We start from the raw sequence: 18,387 nt of genomic DNA, 5'->3' as shown, positions 1-18,387 counted from the left end.
AGCCACTTACTTTCATATTTAATTTATCTTTTGCATGTCCCTCTGGCTGGAGAAAGCATTAGTAAAACCCCTTCATTAAAAGCGTTCCAAATAAGATTTTTGCAAATTATCGGCCAATTTCAATCACACCTATTTTTTGTTGAGTGATGGAAAAATTGATTGTAGACCGAATTCAGAAGTACTTCGATGACAATAGTCTTTGGAGTCCTCCTCAACAGGGTTTTCGAAGAACGAAAATCTTTTAATACCGAAGTTCTTGAGGAAATTGTTGACTTTCAGGGCTTTGCAGATCTAGGTATACCATTTGATTGTGTTTATATTGACTTTTCAAAGGCTTTTGATAAGGTATCAATACCCTTACTTCTTCATAAATGTGTTATATACAAACTAGGACCAAGAACAATTTCATTCATAGCTGATTATTCAAAACAAGCGTACTCAACAGGTAGATATTGGGGAGGCGATATCATCTCCGATTGAAGTAATAAGTGGGTGCCCCAAGGAAGTTGCCTAAGACCTGTTTTATTTAGCTCATTAGTTAATGACTTGCCCTCTTCTATCCATCATCCATTTTTAAAGTTGTTTGCCGACGATGAGAAAGTCATTTCTTCATAAAAGATCTAACAGACTTACAACTTATGCAAGAGGACCTGGATGTACACGTATCTTTTGTCTGGTACAAATGTCTCTTCTGAAGAAATGGTGCGAGACCTTGGTATCCATTTCGAAACCCAACTAAAATTTGACAAGCATGTTTCGGCAATCGTGAGAAATTGCGAACTGCCATCGTCTTTGAAGATAACTTTCAGAAAATTCAATCTTCGAAATTTCCTTTTGCTTTACAAGTTTCTTGTTCGCCCACTTCTCGAGCATAACACTTCCGTCTGCTTTCCTTTAAATGTAATGGATGAGCTTTGCGTAGAAAAGTACAAAAGAGGGCGTCAAGGATGATTCCTTACCGTCAACATCTTCCCTAGAAAGAGCAACTCTCTAGGCTTGGTATTCCGTCATTACATTTCAGACGGTGTCGTGGTGACCTTCTCAAAGTGTTCCGTATTATTAAAGGTATAGACGACCTAGATTTTGACTTATTTTGCAAAAACAATCACTATCACACAACCTGCCAAGACCATTACAAACTGTACCCTCCAAAATCAAATAAGAAAATAGGGCAATGTTCATTTTCCAGTAGGGTCGTTTCAGCTTGGAATAGTCTACCCGTGGAATTCGCGGAAGCTGGAAATGTGCAGACATTTGAATGTTCTTCAGTGGAGACACCTTTCTATTTGGGAGTTTTTGATGTTTACTTATTAATTAGAAGTTTATCTTTTGCTTATGAGTTTTTGTTTGAGTTTATGAGTTATAAGTTTTGGATAAGAGTTGCTTTTTTTTTCTTATAACATTTATAAGTGTTGCTAGTTAGCTTATTCCTTGTTTTGTATCTATAGCGACAAGCATTATTGCTTACCGTTTGATTTATCTATAAATAAATAATCATTCAAATGATTCAAAGAATATAAAAATTGCAACTTGGAATGCTGCAACAATAAAAAAGAAAAAAAAAAAAAAAGACTACCGTATCCACGGTTTGACTGATCAATTCAGACTCTCCGAGCTGGACTTATTAGGAGGTTCAGAAACTTATATTCCAGGGGTAGGAAACATGAGATTAGGTGATATAAAATTCATTTGCTCAGGCAGGAAGGATGGGGAAAACAGGCAGGGATAAGAACTTATGATGAGTAAAGAAGCTCCTATGTCTTGTTTAGGTTGGGAAAGTTTTAATAGTAGAATACTAGCCACTCATTGTATATCATTGTAGTATATACACCCATAGAACCGACTGATGGAGATAGTAGTGACTCAGATTAATTATATTTACAGGTACATGAACAAATAGACAGTGTTACAGGTAGAAATAGGTATTTTATTAGGAGATTTTTGTTCCAGAATATACACATTATATGTGGTGTAGAATGCCTTTTAGCATTTATTTCTAGAATTTTATTTGAATTCTTTTTCACGTTTTTGGTATAGATTTATCGTAGAGGACCCCCCGATCGCTTTCGGCATTTAAAAAGGACACACAAATTTCCAAATTTCAAACTGAGCGACGCATGACGCGCATGTGTCAGCAGCCTTATCCATGATCTCAGCTGACGTGCACTTCACCGCAACAATGAATTATTTATTTCGATATTCAAAGCTTCTTCTGCATATTAACGTGCAATAGAGATCACGGAAGTCACAAGAATTTCCGAATTAAGACATTTGAGACCAACTTGAGAATTAGGTGTGTTTTGGAAGAAACGATGACTGAAGGAGAAGGATCGTTCTTTATCGAATCAAGTAAGCTTATGACGTGTATGCAGCAGATGGCGTATACTACCAGATTCGTTCTATGAATAGCATGTACAGGTATACTTTACAGCGAAAGTTAACCAAGGCGGATCGTACCAACAATAATGAGAAAAAAATATTTCAAGTGTCCTGATGAAACGACACACCGTCAATCCTTTCTTTAGGTCATGCGTTGGTTAGATAAAAGTGGGAAAGAGCAAATTAAGCAAAATAGATAAGTGTAAAGACATACAATTATTTGGATGGAACCCAAAGAGAACAATACCGCCAAAGGCATCTGAAAAAAGTGCTAAAGGAGGAATTTTCTGAACGCGTCGGGATTGCCGACAAAGATGAAGCTGAGTATCCAGTGACTTTTTGCATAATAGCAGGTTTAAAGCTGGCCACTAAATGACGTAGATAAAGATAGCAGTTGATAGAGATAAATATACTCAAAACTTTTTCAAAATAAAATCAAAAGAATTAATTCTCAAATCAAGATGGGTCTTCCAAATTTGAAATGAATACGAAATGAAATGCTACCACAAACGTTACCAATTTGAGGCAATCAATTCCAGGAAAAATAAATTAAATGCTTTCCCAGTCCTAACTTTTGTCTAACACAAAATATTTTCCTGCCTTAGGCAGCCAAAAATGTGGAGCTAGAATTACTAAAAAGGAAAACTGAAAAGAAAAAACACTTGTACCAGTATTACCACAGTTAACACATAATAAAACAATGTCGACTAGTACCAAAAAAAAAACAGGATTAAAAAAATTCCAAAGAAAACTCTCTAAGAAAAATAAAGAGCAATATGAAATTAACGAGCAGAAATCTAGTCACACAATAATTCAAACTTAAAACAAAAAAAAAGATTAAACGGATTAAGAGACGACGCAGGTCGACATATATCAACCGCACAAAATCTAAAAGGCATGATCGATGATGTCTCAGCCAATATTAATAATCACAATTTATTTATGCCCTCTTTACATACAAAAGATGTACACAGAGGAGTATGAAAAGAAAACTAAAAAATATAAAAATTACACTTCTAATGAAAATCAGTATATCATAGCTGTTTTTTTTTTTTTTTTTTTTTTTTTTTGCACATAACTCAAAAAACCACTCACAAAACATGACCTATAAATAATAACATAACTCATAAAATAGCACCCATAAACATAGCGCATAAATATCTATTTTATTACAGAAATAACGACAAAACTGTTTTTCCATTAAATGAGACAATTAAGGGGAAAATTTATTATATTTTCTCTAGACTGTCTAAGAAATCGGTCGTATTGCTGATCCATTTTAACAGTAATATCAAATATTCCGAATTTTTGTATAACATAACTATTTTTGAACCATAATGGAATTCCAAGAAAATATTTACAAAACCGGAAAAAGTAAACTTGGATACGCTTTTTATCACTTTTACTCAAAACCTTCAGAAATGGAACAAAAAAAATACATGAGGTGCAAACATTGAATTATAAATTATAGCAAGTGTTTGTTTATCAAATCGACCTTTCACCCTGACTAGCAGACAATGTTTTCCCAAGTTTTCCCAACACAGATGATAGCACCAACTCTGGCGTAGCTTTAATTGACGGACCAAAAGACAATCCAGGGTAATTAATGGAATCTTTATTAATAATATTAAGGGATCCCACCCTAATTGAATGATGCTGGATATCACTTTTACTATTCGCCACTAGGAACTATGTTTAGATGGTTCAATCTCTAATCCTATCCCTCGTAGATGTGAGCGTAATATATTAATTGTATTCTGCATTGACATTAAATTATCCGAGAACAACAAAATACCATCAGCATACGCTCCTTGTCAGGTAGCCTTGCCAATAGAAGGCATCTATGAATGTAAGTACCTTGGCTCTACTGAACTCCAGGTGGTAGCATAAATAGATGCCCCCAGTCACATAGCAAAGGCTTAGGGAGTCTTTACTTCTATGAAAAAAAAAACATTATAGACAAGGCAAGGGATCCAAACTAGGTGAAAATTCAGAGTCTCTGTTGGATCTCTCAGTACTATAGTACTTGCTAGACTTGTATGATACGCTTGTGAGACGTGACAGATAAATGGAAAAGAGTCAAAAGTAATGAGCGAGTTCGACCAGTGTTGACTTCACTGTATTCTCTATATCGATAGACAGAACAAAATTTCAAATAGCAAAGTAAGGGGCTGTTGTGATGATTTTCAGTTTGTCAGAAAGTTCTGATGAAAGATTTCTATAGATTTCTGTCTTTGAGCGACTTCAAGAATTAACTATATTAACTATACAAGTTTTCAGCTAGATATCATATGTCAAGACTAAGAAATTGAAGACCAGACTTTGTGAAGACAAAAAGAAAGTAGGAAGAGAAAAAAAAACACATCTGCACAAGTAATCATAGCGGAGAAGTCACTTGCAAGAAAAAAGGCTAAAACTACTAGGAGTGGCAGCCCAAATAAAGAAACACAAAATAATCTTAAAACAAATAACGCTGAATTACATTACCTTTTCAAACTCTTTGACCAGCTGAAAAAACTTTTCTTTTGAGCCAAGGCAATTAGAAATACCGAAATTGCCATCAACAATACTTAATGCATCAGTAAATGACGACACAATATCAGGATCCTTTTTCTACAAAATAAATATAAATAATTTAGGATCATATATAGAAAAAGAAAAGAAAATCTGTAATATTTATGACATTGCCTGATTACTACATGCGTAATATCACGGATTCTCATATGAGAGACAGATCTAGATAAGCTAAAATGCAGGTCAAATTTTCCCAAAGGATCTGTCAGTGCTGTATTAGGTAGTATTACCCACAACCACGACAAGTTGAATCAGTAATACACAGAAGCAATCTTTTTACAACACATAAACTTATTATAGTGGAGCCTCCAGCCTTTCCCTTACCACCAAAACAGAGAACATAAAATATGCAATGTATAAAAGTACTACAAACCTGTTAACGTGAGAGTTACTCAACTTAATAAAACAGTATAATGGAAACATGTTCCACAAGAAAAATTACACATATTATAGAAAATTTAAGACCTCTTTAGAAAGAGGGTGTCTCGTCATCGCTACTTGTCCCCACTGCTAATTGAATGTTCAAGAATAAAATATAGGCAAAGACTAAAACCTATAATTGCAATATTTTTAACGCAAGTGTTTTCATTGTGTCTTTTTTTCCGTTGAATAACAAATGTAACATAGACACAAGTTGGCGCAAATTTTCTTTCGAAATTTTACCTGACTTTGGTATAATTAATCAGATTCTGCTGTTCGGGTGCAACTTCCCTTAAGTATGGACTCCAGTACATGGGTGCCCATAGGCTGGATTTAGGGGAAGGAGGGTTACTTGGTTTAATCGGTACTTCCAATACTGTATAATAGAAATCTCAAAACAAAAATATAAAAATATAAGGCAGTGTCATTCAGCTAGGAGGGGGAGGGGGGCAGGCATCCCCCTTGCCGCCTTATGGGAACCTATGCTCAAGTATGGGTAAACTTTGGATCACTCTTTAAGGGCAAGTTATTTATATTTATAGAGCTGCAAGCCCCCATGGCTCCTCAAGACTAGAAAATGACTTGCACCTTACTGAAAAAAAATTGAATGGGGATTGACAGTGTAATATGCGTATGCTAATATTCAACCCTTAAAGTTTTAATTATTTTTTGTTGATTAGAGTTTAAAAAGTCAAAAAATTTAAGATTTATTTTGATTTCAGTAAAATACGAACTAGTTCTGGTCTTGAGAAAGCACCCTTTTGACAAACTGCATACAAACCTCCACCAAATATTTTTAACGCAATGACTAGAAGTGGTTAATTCCCTAAGTGTTGGAAAAAATGACACATTACACCCATACAGAAGAAAGGGGTTACTTTGGATTTCTATGGAGTCCGACGGAATACCTCAATAATGATATTCTCTAAACTGTTTGAGAGCTTCGCAGCAGATTGGCTTAAAGACACGATCCTTGAGTTTGTAGATGAATAACAATTCCGAAACATGAAAGGTTTATCAATGACATATTACCTGGTCAGTCTCCTCGATACTGTGTATTTACTACTTGACGAGCCATACACCTGGCTCAATCTCCCTTCAATTGACCTCCAAATGGCTTTTGATATTGTTAATCATAATGTTTTAGTTGAAAAATTGCTGAATGAATTTAAACTACCTCAATTTCTAGACAACGTTATTGCATCTTTTCTGTCCGATAGAAGTCAAGTTGTTAAGTATAAAAATGTTTATTCTGATCCACTCCCTATTTCTTGCAGAGTTCTGCAGGGTACACTTTTAGGTCCTTTACTATTTTTGGTATTGATCAACAATCTTACTAACGAATCAGCCGATCGATGGAAGTTTGTCGATGACATATCATTGCTCGAAAGGTGCAGAAGAAATATTAATAGCAGTACAATATAAATTCCCGAAGGCGTTGTAAGTGACGCAGCCCAGTCAAAAATGAAAGTGAACTCCCAAAAATCTAATATTATGACCCTTGGTTTTCTTAAATCAAAATCATTGTTTACAACTCCGATACCTAGTCCTGTACGGAGCTGCCACTCGTTTGGCATCATCAAAAAGAATGTTAGAGAATTTCTTACTAATAATTAAGTTTTACCCTGTTTTCCACGGAGTTGATGTCTCTGGATTGGCTCTGCTGTTTATTTATGTAGGTACTACTCCCCTGCCTAGTTTGGATTTTACTTTTTTGTATTGTTTAGGTTGGTGACGTGAGTGTATTATTTAAAAATATTTAACGGATGTATTTGTTTAATTTTTGTTTTGTTTCTCCCCTGTTTTTTTCTGGCCATAGAGCCTTATGGGGGTGACTAAGTTGAAATGTTTGTTGCTGTTTTTGTTGCTGTTGTAGGAAAAACAAAGTAGAACTTGTTAAACACATATATATTTCTTTTTTTATTTTAGAAAATTCAATTCAATGAAAACCTGTATATTTAAAAATTATCATCTTCATGATCTTAGCCTTACAAGTAGTCGCAATAGAAGTTGTAGTTTGAGCGGTAATAGTAGTAAATACAGCAGTGGTAGCAGTATTAGTAGTAGGATAGACATATTACCTTTTGGTCAACTGATTTTCCTCCGGAAGTTTCTTTTTCCTGTAAGTTTCAACTTCACACACCAAACAACTCTTAAGATATTGCTGATACGCCCTTTAGACAGCATGCATACAGACTGCGCGTTGTGATTCAATTCACCTTCCCCTCCCAAAATTTCCTGATAAGTTCAACTTCGTATCCTTAGGTGCAGTTGTATTAGTAGTCACAATAATAGTATTATGAGTACTAGTAGTATTAAGACTAGTACTAATAGCAGCAGCAGTATCAACACAGTGCCTTTTGGTAAGTTGAGCATCCCTCTCATCAAGTTCTAAAAGTTTCAATTTAATGCAATTAGCCATTACTATGACATTGCTGACATTTCCTTTTGAAAACCTGTATATTCATATACTTCATGAAATTTTTGTCTTAATGCTCTTAGCCTTTCAAGTAGTTGCAATAGAAATAGTAGCACTGCTGATACGTCTGTATCAACAATTTTTATGCACATACTATATTTTGATTTAGTTCAACTTTCCCCTCAATGTTTCCTCAGATGTTCATTTAAGTATCCTCAGCCTTGAAGGCACTCGGTACAGATGCATTAGTGCTACCACTAGTAATGGTAGTAGTAGTCATAGTGGCAAGCAAATACTGTCTATTTGATCAATTGATCATTTCCTGAAAGTTCCAAATTAATACACTCAGTCATTCCTAACTTACGCCCTTCAGACAACCTGTACGTGCATAGTATGTTTTGATCTAGTTCAACACTACCTTCAATATTCTCTGAAAGGCTCACCTTAATGCCCTTGGTCTAAATGGAAAGTAAAGATCAAACATGCCCACCTTTTCTCAATAACACACTATGCCTAACTTAGAGCCCTTGCCTTTGAGGGCTGTGGGGGTTGACATCTCCCCTCCAATCACCTTTGACTGTTAAAAAGAGCACTAGAACTTTCAGTTTCCAATCGAATGTGCTCCTTTTGAGGTTTCTACAACAAATCCTTCTATACAAAGTGCAGTAAAAGAAGACAAAACAATAAACAAATAACACATTGTATCCACATTGCTCTTTTGATACCAAACACGCTAATTGGCCAGAATATTTTAAATTATCCCAAGTTCAAGGTAAAATCAAGATATGTGATAATCTATGCTATTTGAACTCGGTTAAAATTGAATGGTGCAATACAAAAACAGGCTGCTGGCACCATGGGCTCCCATAATGAAGCGGGCGGGGAGGAGCACCAGCTCCCCTGGCTGAATGGCACTGCCTTATATCTTGTTTTGAGATTTCTATTATACAGCTAGACCCCGGCGCCATGCTGATAAGGGAAGTTCAGTGGCGGCTGAGGCAAAAAATAGCAGCAGTGGCGTGCTGCTGGCATGGCCATTGCTGACTGCAAACATTTCTATTTTGTCAGTCTTTCTCAAATCCCAGCTTTAATTTACATCAGATTTGGGCCTAAATTGACTGGGTGTCTTTTGACTCCTAATATAAGAATCAGAAGTATCAATTTCCAATCAAATGAGCCCTCCTCCACGGTTAATACAGCCGTCCCTTCCACAAAAACCTTATATGTTAACAATGGGAAACTTGCATAAGTTACAACCCTTGCCACTTTTCAACCCTTGAATTTTGGAATATTTTGAACAAAACAGCTATTTAAGATTTTTATCCATATGAACAAATTTTTTAAAAGCGTACGAACAGGGAGGAGGGAGCGCACGTACGGGAGGGGGGGGGGCTCGTTACCTTCTAATCACTTTTGACTCTTAAAAAGGGCAAAAGAAAATTTTGATTTCCAATCAAATAAGCAATCTCCAAAGTTTATAAAACCATACATTCCATAAAATCTTTATATGTTAATGATGGTTAGCCAGCATAATTTACAGCCCTTTTTCCAAGGACTGGAGGGGGGGTCAAACCCAGACCCATTGTTTTTGACATTTGGGCTATTTTGAACAAAATGACTAACTCAAAATTTGGATACAATACATTTGGGAAAAAAGGGTGTGTGTGGGTGGGGGTTGTTGCCCTCTAATCACTTTTGACAGTTTCACTTTGACAGTCTAATCACTTTCACAGTTTTCTTGGAAGAAAACTAGAACTTTCTGTTTCCAATCAAATAAGCTGGCCCATGATGTGTATGACCACCACTTCCACAGAAACCTACTATGGCTCTGAGGCATAACTTATAACTCTTGCCCTGGTCTCTGAGGATTGTGTTGATCTGAAGACATTGTTATATGATCTTTGAACTATTTCGAACAAAATGACTATTTCAAAATTTACATCAGATGCATTTGGGGACAAGAGGGCATGGGGGGGGGGAACTATTTGCCTGTCAATCACTTTTGACTCTAAATAAGGGGAACTAAAAGTTTCAAATCCAATGGCAAGAGCCTCCTCCAAAGTTTATACAATGCTTCCTTTCCATAAAACCTTATATGCCCCTGAGGAATAACTTACAGCCCTTGACCCCAGGCTTTGCAGGGCTGTGTCAACCCCAGAGGTATTGTACTATGATACATGGACTGTTATGAACAAAATGGCTATCTGAAGGTTTGATTACATTCATTTAGAGAAAAAGGGTGTGAAGGGGGGGGGGGATAGTTACACTCCTGTTATTTTTCTCTCTTAAAATGGAACTTGAACTTTCTACTTCTAGTCAAATGAGCACCCTCCAAGGATTGTATGACCACCCCTTCCATAAAAATCTTATATGTCCCCAGGGCACAGCTTACAACACTTGCTCCTGGGCTATAGGGGGTTGTATTGTCTCCAAAGTTACTGTTATGTGATTTTTGGACTATTTTGAACAAAAAGGCTATATCAAGATTTTGGTTAGATGTATTTGGGGAAAAGAGGGTGAGGCAGGGGGGGGCTATTTGCCCTCTGGTCCTGTTTGATTCTTAGAAAGGGAACTAGAACTTTCAATTTTCAATGAAAGAGCCCCCTCCAAAGTTTATACAACCACCCTTTCCATTAGAACCTCATATGTCCCCAGGGCACAATTTACAACACTTGCCCCTGGTTCTAGGGGGTTGTGTTGACACTGAAGTTTTTGTTCTCTGATCTTTGAACTATTTTGAAGAAAATAGCAGCCTCAAAATTTTATTAGATTATTTGTGGAAAAGAGGATGTGTGTGTGGGGGGGGGGGGTCTAGTTGCCCTCTGATCACTTTTGACTCTTAAAAGTGGAACTAAAACTTTTAAGTTTCAACCAAATGAGCCCCTCCAAAGTTAATATGAACACTCATTCCATAAGAAGCTTTATATGCTCTAGTACATAATTAGTTGCCCTCCTATCAATGTTCACTCTCAAAGAGAGCATTAGAACTTTCCATTTCCAATAAAAAAAAAACCTCTGAAGTATATACAACCACCATTTCCATACAAATCTTATATGGCCCCAAGGAATAACTTTCAATGCATGCCCTGGGCTCTAAGGGGAGGTTATCAACCCTAGAATTTTGGTTATCTGATCTCTTAAACCGTTTTCAACAAAATGGATACCTCAAAATTTTGGCTGAGTGTATTTAGGGAAAAGATGGCAGGGGGGGGTCACCAGCTAGTTTCCCTCTGATCACTTTTCACTACAGCCAACCCTTCTATATGAAGCACCTCTGAAAAACAAAAACAAAAAACAACCAGTTATACAATATTGGAGCCAATGGCCTTTACTATAGGCAACACTATAATGTTGCCTTTGATTAGACTTTGAAAAGAAGACTTGATTTAAGCAATAAGAAGTCATTTTGAGATCTCCCCAGTGCCATAAACATATTTAGAAAAGTTTATCGATAAACTGTGTTTTCCCAAACATCATTTTATTCTGATGGTTTTGACTTACATTTTGGAAAAATAAATGGGGTTCTGGGGACTAAAAGGAATTTGGCTGTCAAGCAGTGCTAATTCAATTTAGTTGCTTTACCAACTAGCTGTAAAATAATTCACTCACCTTTAGCTCAAAAATTGATGCAATTATGGCATCTATTTTAGTTGTGCCTTGTAGTGCAACCATAATTAATGAGCTGATTATTTCTGCTGTTTTACTCTCTGTTTCATCTGTTTCTTTGGTCTGCTCCTCCAAGACATTTAAACTAAAGAAAAAAATTGCCATTAGTTATGGCAAATCCAATTTAATCTAAAGAGCTGAACTGAATGGTACTTGCACAATGCCCTGCAGGAAGTGGTTGTGAATTTCTCCCCTAAGACCAAGTCTAAATTTTAGTCCATATAAATTTTGAGAAAGCATATGACAACATTGCATAAGAAATCAGGATATTAGGACTTAGAAATTACTTCTTTGCTTCTAGAACTCCTTCCTCCATACAGTTGTTTCAAAAAACTTTTTAATATTCAAATTTTTTAAAAAGATTTTCACAATTAAAGTGAAACTTACAAAATCAACTAATATTAGCACTACCTCCCATTGCGTGAGCTCTGGTTGTAAGAGGGGAAGGGCTCTCTGATAAGAAGAGTCTGGGGACCTGATCTTGCAACAATTTAGGCCGAAGAAATGCATGGAAATTTGAACATCAATTCTGTATGGATGCCTATACCTGAGACACCTTTAAGTTAGGCCTTGCTCATAAACTATGCATGCAAGACATGTTGAGTGTTTGTCATGAGATGTTATACAATTTGACATGTTAGTTTAAATGACCAGACCTTAACAAAAAAAGAATTTGGATACATGGGAAAATCTGTTAATTAATAACCTATCCTACAGCCTAGGTAAAAACATGTTAACAAAATAGAAACCTATTAATTAGGCCTATTTCAGAAGCAGAACAGGATGAAAAATCTACTATTATGCTGGCCATTAGATCTACTCATATTTTACAATGTTTCTGGAAAATCTGGTGTAACATTGTTAAAAACTACATAGGTGTATGCTAAAAGTAAATATTAAAAGTTATTTTTGAAACCAAATTTAACTAGGTAGATTAGATTTAGCCAAACTAGACAAAGTCAGAATTCAAAGTGCTCTCAGGGCAGCATTAAATGCGGTAAATATTTAGTGACTCCACCCTCAACAAGTAAGTACTATAAAATTCTGTAAATTACTTTGAACATCCTAAATACTAGCTTATATCATTCCCAAAAGTAACCCACTGGAATATATCATTATCATTCCCACTGGAAAAAGCAACCTTTATGTGCAGAAGCCACGAAGCAACCCAGGCTCAACTCAAGACATTCAACAGAACAAGGTCAGCCCCCATCAAACAAGAGATTGATGCTATATCCCGCTACCGAAACAGGAACAGTGGTAGAAACAAACAAACAGAAGCAAGCAGCTCCAAGAGTAAAGCATGCTAATTCTGTGGCGGAGCATACTCCCCCTCACACATCTGTCCTGCAAAGGGGAAAACCTGCTCCATATGCAAAAAGACCAACCACTTTGCCAGGGTCTGTTGAAGTAAGATGGTCAGTGCAGTTGATGAAGATGCTGCAGATACAAACCCCGGCAATGAAACTGTTTTCTTTTACTCCATCAAGCAAAGTAAGAACAAAGACAAAGCACTTTGTTCAAGACAACATTAAAAAAGCTATAAAATTAGTAGTCTAAACATGTCTTGCTTTATGTCCTAGCATGTCTTCTTCTAGAGAGATGCTATTCTTAACCTTAACCCAAGGATTTTACCCCATGTATAAAAAATATTTACTAAGTAAATTTGGATGAGGCTAAAAACACTTTTCTTGTTCCTTATTACAGCAGTAGCCTATATCCATCAAGGTTTCACTTCTAGGCATTAACACAATTAATGTAAAAGGTAACTAAATATTAGTATCCTTTGGGGGAAGGTTTGAATGGAGGTAAACTTCAAATGTCCTTTCAGGGAATCATTAAGCCTCTGGATATATTAAGGATATAATTGGACAATCTGTCTTGGCTTTTTCTACAATTGGCCATGACTTGACTTTTCCCACAACTATTCCATTTTCAATTCCTGGCCAAATGGACTGGTGTGCTGGATTTGGGATCCTTTGTCTGAGAGGATGCGGGTTCGAATCCTAGTGTACCCAATTGTTCAGTTTGGGATGGGGTCATTGGCATGACTCTCTGTAAGCTTAGCCAGAGTTGACCCAGCTCTAAATGGGAACCTGGAGAAATCTGGGGAAGCTAAACAGGAAGGGTGTGCAAAAGCACAGGATGGTTGGCCCCTAACCCCCCATTGCACTTCCTGGCTGAAGGGCCAAGAAACAGAGATCAGCACCACAGGTAGGGACTGTAAAGTCTAATGCTATATCCTTTACTTTTTTTTATATTCAGGATAGTTTTTTTTTTACCTTTCTCAACCACTTTTTTAGATCAGCAAGAGCCCTAAGGGCAATCTAGTATTTTATAAACTACTAAGTATTAAGCTTAAATGGAGCTAGGTGGAAGTACAAGCTAAGGATTTGCAATTGTACAGGTCTAGATTATGGGCTATTGAGAAGGAAATATGGGATTTGTTTATGCTAATGGAATATTCAGTTGGATAATTTCTTTAACCACATTGGGCTACCATAATATAAAAGAAGGAAAGGATCAAAAATGGCATTTCTAAGGCCAAACAAGAAACAACAAACAAATCAATAACCCCCATGGTCTCAAAGGGTGTCTGTAAGGAAGGCAATTATTAAAATCAGAAATCAGATGACATAGTTCTCCAACTTGTTTAGTTGCTGGTTTGTTTTATTTTCAGTGAATGAATGTTTTCTTTTATTTCACAGTTGTTTACTAGTATCCATTATTGACAGTTTGTATGTTTTTAGGATTTTGTGCAAGTGGCAGATATTGGCAAATGACTTGCTTTATGGTTGTTAGGTATTTGATTTTCATTCTTATAATTTTTGGCTTTTATTGAATTTTGGTTTTGGTTTTGTCATTGTTTTTGTTTTTTTTACATTGACTTTCCACATTTGTTTTGTTAGTTTTTTCTTTGGCATTTTCCTTGAATACATTATTTTGTCTTGTGCTGAAGAAGAGAGGAAGTTGTCCTGTCCTCTTAAAATCTTCACTTTGCTTGTTTATTCAGTATTCTTGTTTGGCCTTAAAACTCCATTTTTGATTGTTTCCTTGTTTTAGACTATTCAGTTAGCTAAGAAACAAACCTAACTGTATAGTCAGAATGGTAAATATACCACTCAATGCATTTTTTTGCTATTTATAAATATAATAAATCACTTCTCTCACAAATTAAAATTTAAGCCCTTTTTGAACCCTTGAAAATCACCAAAAATTATCTACTTTTTGTATATAATCCACAAGCACTGATTTATTACATTTAAGTTAGATAAAATATTCAAAACAATTTCCTCATTATGACAATTAAATTTAGATTCAGGATGCAATTCTGATAAGTCTGAACTTTACCCCTATCCCCTAATGTGCAAATATAAATCCTGGATTGGTATATATAGGGGTTGGAATAACATCCATTTTAAATGCAAATGCATGTTAGATTTGGATTCTGAATGTAATTTTGACTATGGAGTAAGTTTATTCCTTAGCTACCTGAATAGTCTATTAATATAAACATTACCTGGAAATATGTTAAGAAAACAATTCTTACTTCATAACATCCAGAACACTATTACTACTAACAACTCACCACAGTACCAAGCTGCCTGAGGCCAACACAGCTATGCACACTCCTTCTCCCTCCCAATCTATCTAAAGCCTCCCTTTTTACACCCTCCCAGGAAGTTCCAAGTTTCTTTAAATCTTTCTTTATGATGTCCTTTCACCCCAGACAAGGACAACCTACTTTCTGTTTAGCCCTTGATGGTTGGGCAATAAAGGACAGTGTTTGGCAATCTCTCAATCTTCATACTCAAGTGTCCTAGCTATCTCAACCTTTCTTTCATTATAGCCCTAGAAAATGGGGTTTGAACCATATATTTTGTACAGCCAACTGTTTGAAATACAGTCAGTCAGCCATGTACCCAGAACAAATGGTTTAGTTATAGTTTTTCTAAAATCATTAGGTACTTCCCTTTTTCAAAAATCATAGCCTACTCATAATCTTCAGTAGCTTATTTCTAACTTCAGAGCCAACATATTTAAGAAACTCATTTACTTTACTATCTGCACCTAGAGCCAAACTTTTCTATTTTCCTCTATATCTTTTCCTGCAGGCCCTGTTCCTGTCTTTAACTGGGACAAGTCTGGATTGACTATTCCCTTTCAATTTATGAACATGCAAGTACTAAATTTTACTATTATGCAATCTTGCTGCTTCTTCCAGATTTTTGGCAATTTTCACCTATCACCAAGATAATTCTTTTACAAGCCCCTTCTTCTCATTATCAAACATAAAGCTTTTCCCACAAATATTCCTAGCTGTAGACCTAACTTTTTTCCTTAAGACACCATCAGTTCCAGTTCCAAAAACTTCATAATCAACTTCACCATCAGCAAATTCATAAACTGTTTTCAAAAATTATTCCAATCCCTTCCACATTGTCAAATTTTAGACTTTCAAGTTCATTATTCAACAATTCCTGGAAAATTTCTCTAAAATACTCATCCTGGATTCAATCAAAATCATGACTTCCCAGGGGGGAAATTCTGGAATTTAACCCATAGCTGGGAGGTCTGTAACTCATGGGACTTGTGGACACTGTTGAGTGTACATTTGAGGGACCTGACTTCCTCAGCTACCTGTATTTATAGGCCCAGGTGAGGATGCCCCAGTTTTGATTATGGACCCACAGGGACAAGGTCCCCTTGGTCCATGCCTCCAGTATCTGTAGTGTTGAAGAATAGCCTAGTAGGCTATACAATAGTCCTTACTTTACTTAAAAAATAAGATAATCAATTTTAATGGATAAGCCACAAAACAGGCTCAAAGGATATATATAGACTAGCCTAGCCTACTTTATCCTGTAAGGAGATAGGCAGAGTTATTCAAAGGGGTGAGGGCAACCAGAAAAAGCTGCACTAGGCATCATGGCTGGGGGCATCAAACATGGTGCTTTTCTGTTTATGACTGAATCAAAAAGGGACGCTGTAATTAATTTTGTTCTGGGTACCAGCAATCCTAGGAATGACCCTGGAGATATGCTAGGCTGATAACCTGACAGAAATGTGCTTCGTAAAATCTAAGACATTATCAAAAAATTTGATATAAATTCACATCTTCTCTTTGTCATCTTTTTCCAGGTTCTTGGCTGTTTCTTTTAACCTTCTAAGCATTTCAGAGCAAAAATGTATAAAAATAAGCAATTTTATTTGATTTCTTCAAACAAGGCTCAACGGGGTTGATTTTAAGCTTGCCAGGGTCCTGTAACTGTGCCGAAATAAATTTTGGCACTGGCGGACGCAGTTATGCTCGGCAGCAGTGCGACACTGGTGAATAATTCCGACAAAGTAGGGAAGTCACAAGTTCAAATTGAGTTTAAACTAAAAGTTAACTAAAAATTAATTTACTCTTACTATATCTAGTGCAAAAAAACTCAATAGAATCTTATTGGTATATGTTACTCCATATGTATTTCCTTGTCTTGCAGCCTGCATTCCACTTCTTTGACTATCCTTTACATATATTGCAGTTAACTAAGGTAATTGAAAAATTACCTCAATGGTAACTTGGTCGCAATTACTAGGAATCTCCAATAAACTTTCGAGACAAGTACAATTCATATTTTTCAACAATGAAACTAGCTGTCACATTCAATAAACATGCGTTATTAATGAAACTTTATAATACTTTAGTAATAGTTAAAGAGTTGATAAAAAAGAAATATTTTTTTATGAACTAAATACAAAAATTCAAATTTAAAACGCAGGAAATCACCAAAGGCAATCACTAAACATTTTTCACGACATTAAAATAAATTGTGCACTCCACAAAAAAATACAATTATTATGTCTTTAATTGTGATAGTAAAAACTACAGAGTTGAAACATAAAATAAGAAACATGCAAACCGGTAAAAGATTCCAAATATAATATAGGGATTATATTTATGGAAAGAATCCAAATATGATATATAATAAGGGAGAAACATCCCTGCGAAGACGAAAAATCTTCGTAAAAAAGTTGCACCATCAGATTCAGCCTATCAAACAACCTTGTTGTAGAGTTTTACAAGCTCCTATCTTAAAAATATAGAATTAGCATTTTTTTTTCACAAGAAAGATCAAGGATGCGAGTTTGCTTGTTTTTTTCTTTGTTCTTACCAGGGTTGATCGCATTATACCAAAAGTCCTAGAAGATTGGGAGGGGTCTCACTTGACGGAAATTAAAGTTCTTATGAAATTAAAGTGTCCTTTTTAAGTGACCAAACCATTGAAGGGCAAAAAGGGTGCATGGAGACCCTCCACATCCTATTTTTTCTCAAAGTCGTCTGATTAAAATGTTAAGACTGAGATTTTGTTCAGTATAGTCGAAAGGCTCAAAATCTTTTTCTCTGGGGATGACAAGACCCCCCAGAGCCCCGGAAGAAGGACCACAAGTTAAGAAATTTTCCCATCGTTTATAAATAAAATTTGTTATTTTGAAACATCTACATTTTTCAGAAAGAGGTGACTTTATGGGGATAATTTTTACGAAGAGAATTTCTCATTGGGATGAAAGTTTCTTGGGGCAAAAATTCCAGGAGAAATTTGCATGGATAATTCACATTTTATTTGGGAAGGATTTATCATGGAAGAAATTATCCATGGGAAAATTAAAAATAATTTTTTAGACTGAACAGCTTTTCCATTTACTGGATTTAAGAGAGAAAAACAGGTATAATTTAAATAAAATAGTGGAAAAAGAAAGCAACACCAAGCTTTAAATAATAAAAATCCATTTTTTTACTCCACGTCATGAAACCTTTATCAATGGTTAACAAAAGTTTAAATTAAATCAAACACAATATAAAAGAAGTTATTACGGTGCAAGTTTCATTTATTTGTTTTATTTGTGTTAATTTTTTTCTTTTTACGTTACCTTTAGTTTAG

The 18,387-nt window shown here is 35.7% G+C and overlaps 1 protein-coding gene across 2 annotated transcripts in view; it reads right to left on the bottom strand.

Annotated features, from left to right (window-relative positions):
* LOC136036337 (THO complex subunit 2-like) overlaps window positions 1-16,688 on the bottom strand; it is a 130,478-nt gene extending 113,790 nt beyond the window's left edge. For both annotated transcript variants that reach the window (XR_010619708.1, XM_065718486.1), the window contains exons 1-3: window positions 16,575-16,688; window positions 11,402-11,543; window positions 4,867-4,992 (exon numbers count right to left, since the gene is read on the bottom strand). Coding sequence is in view for 1 of the 2 variants with exons in the window: in XM_065718486.1 (XP_065574558.1) it covers window positions 4,867-4,992; window positions 11,402-11,543; window positions 16,575-16,633 (327 nt within the window). In the remaining variant the exon portion in view is untranslated. The remainder of the gene's footprint in view (window positions 1-4,866; window positions 4,993-11,401; window positions 11,544-16,574) is intronic.
* Between the last annotated feature and the right edge of the window lie 1,699 nt (window positions 16,689-18,387).

Source organism: Artemia franciscana, chromosome 15 (assembly GCF_032884065.1).
Source record: "Artemia franciscana chromosome 15, ASM3288406v1, whole genome shotgun sequence".
Classification (NCBI taxonomy): Eukaryota; Metazoa; Arthropoda; class Branchiopoda; order Anostraca; family Artemiidae; genus Artemia; species Artemia franciscana.
This window is presented reverse-complemented; position numbering and strand designations above follow the sequence as displayed.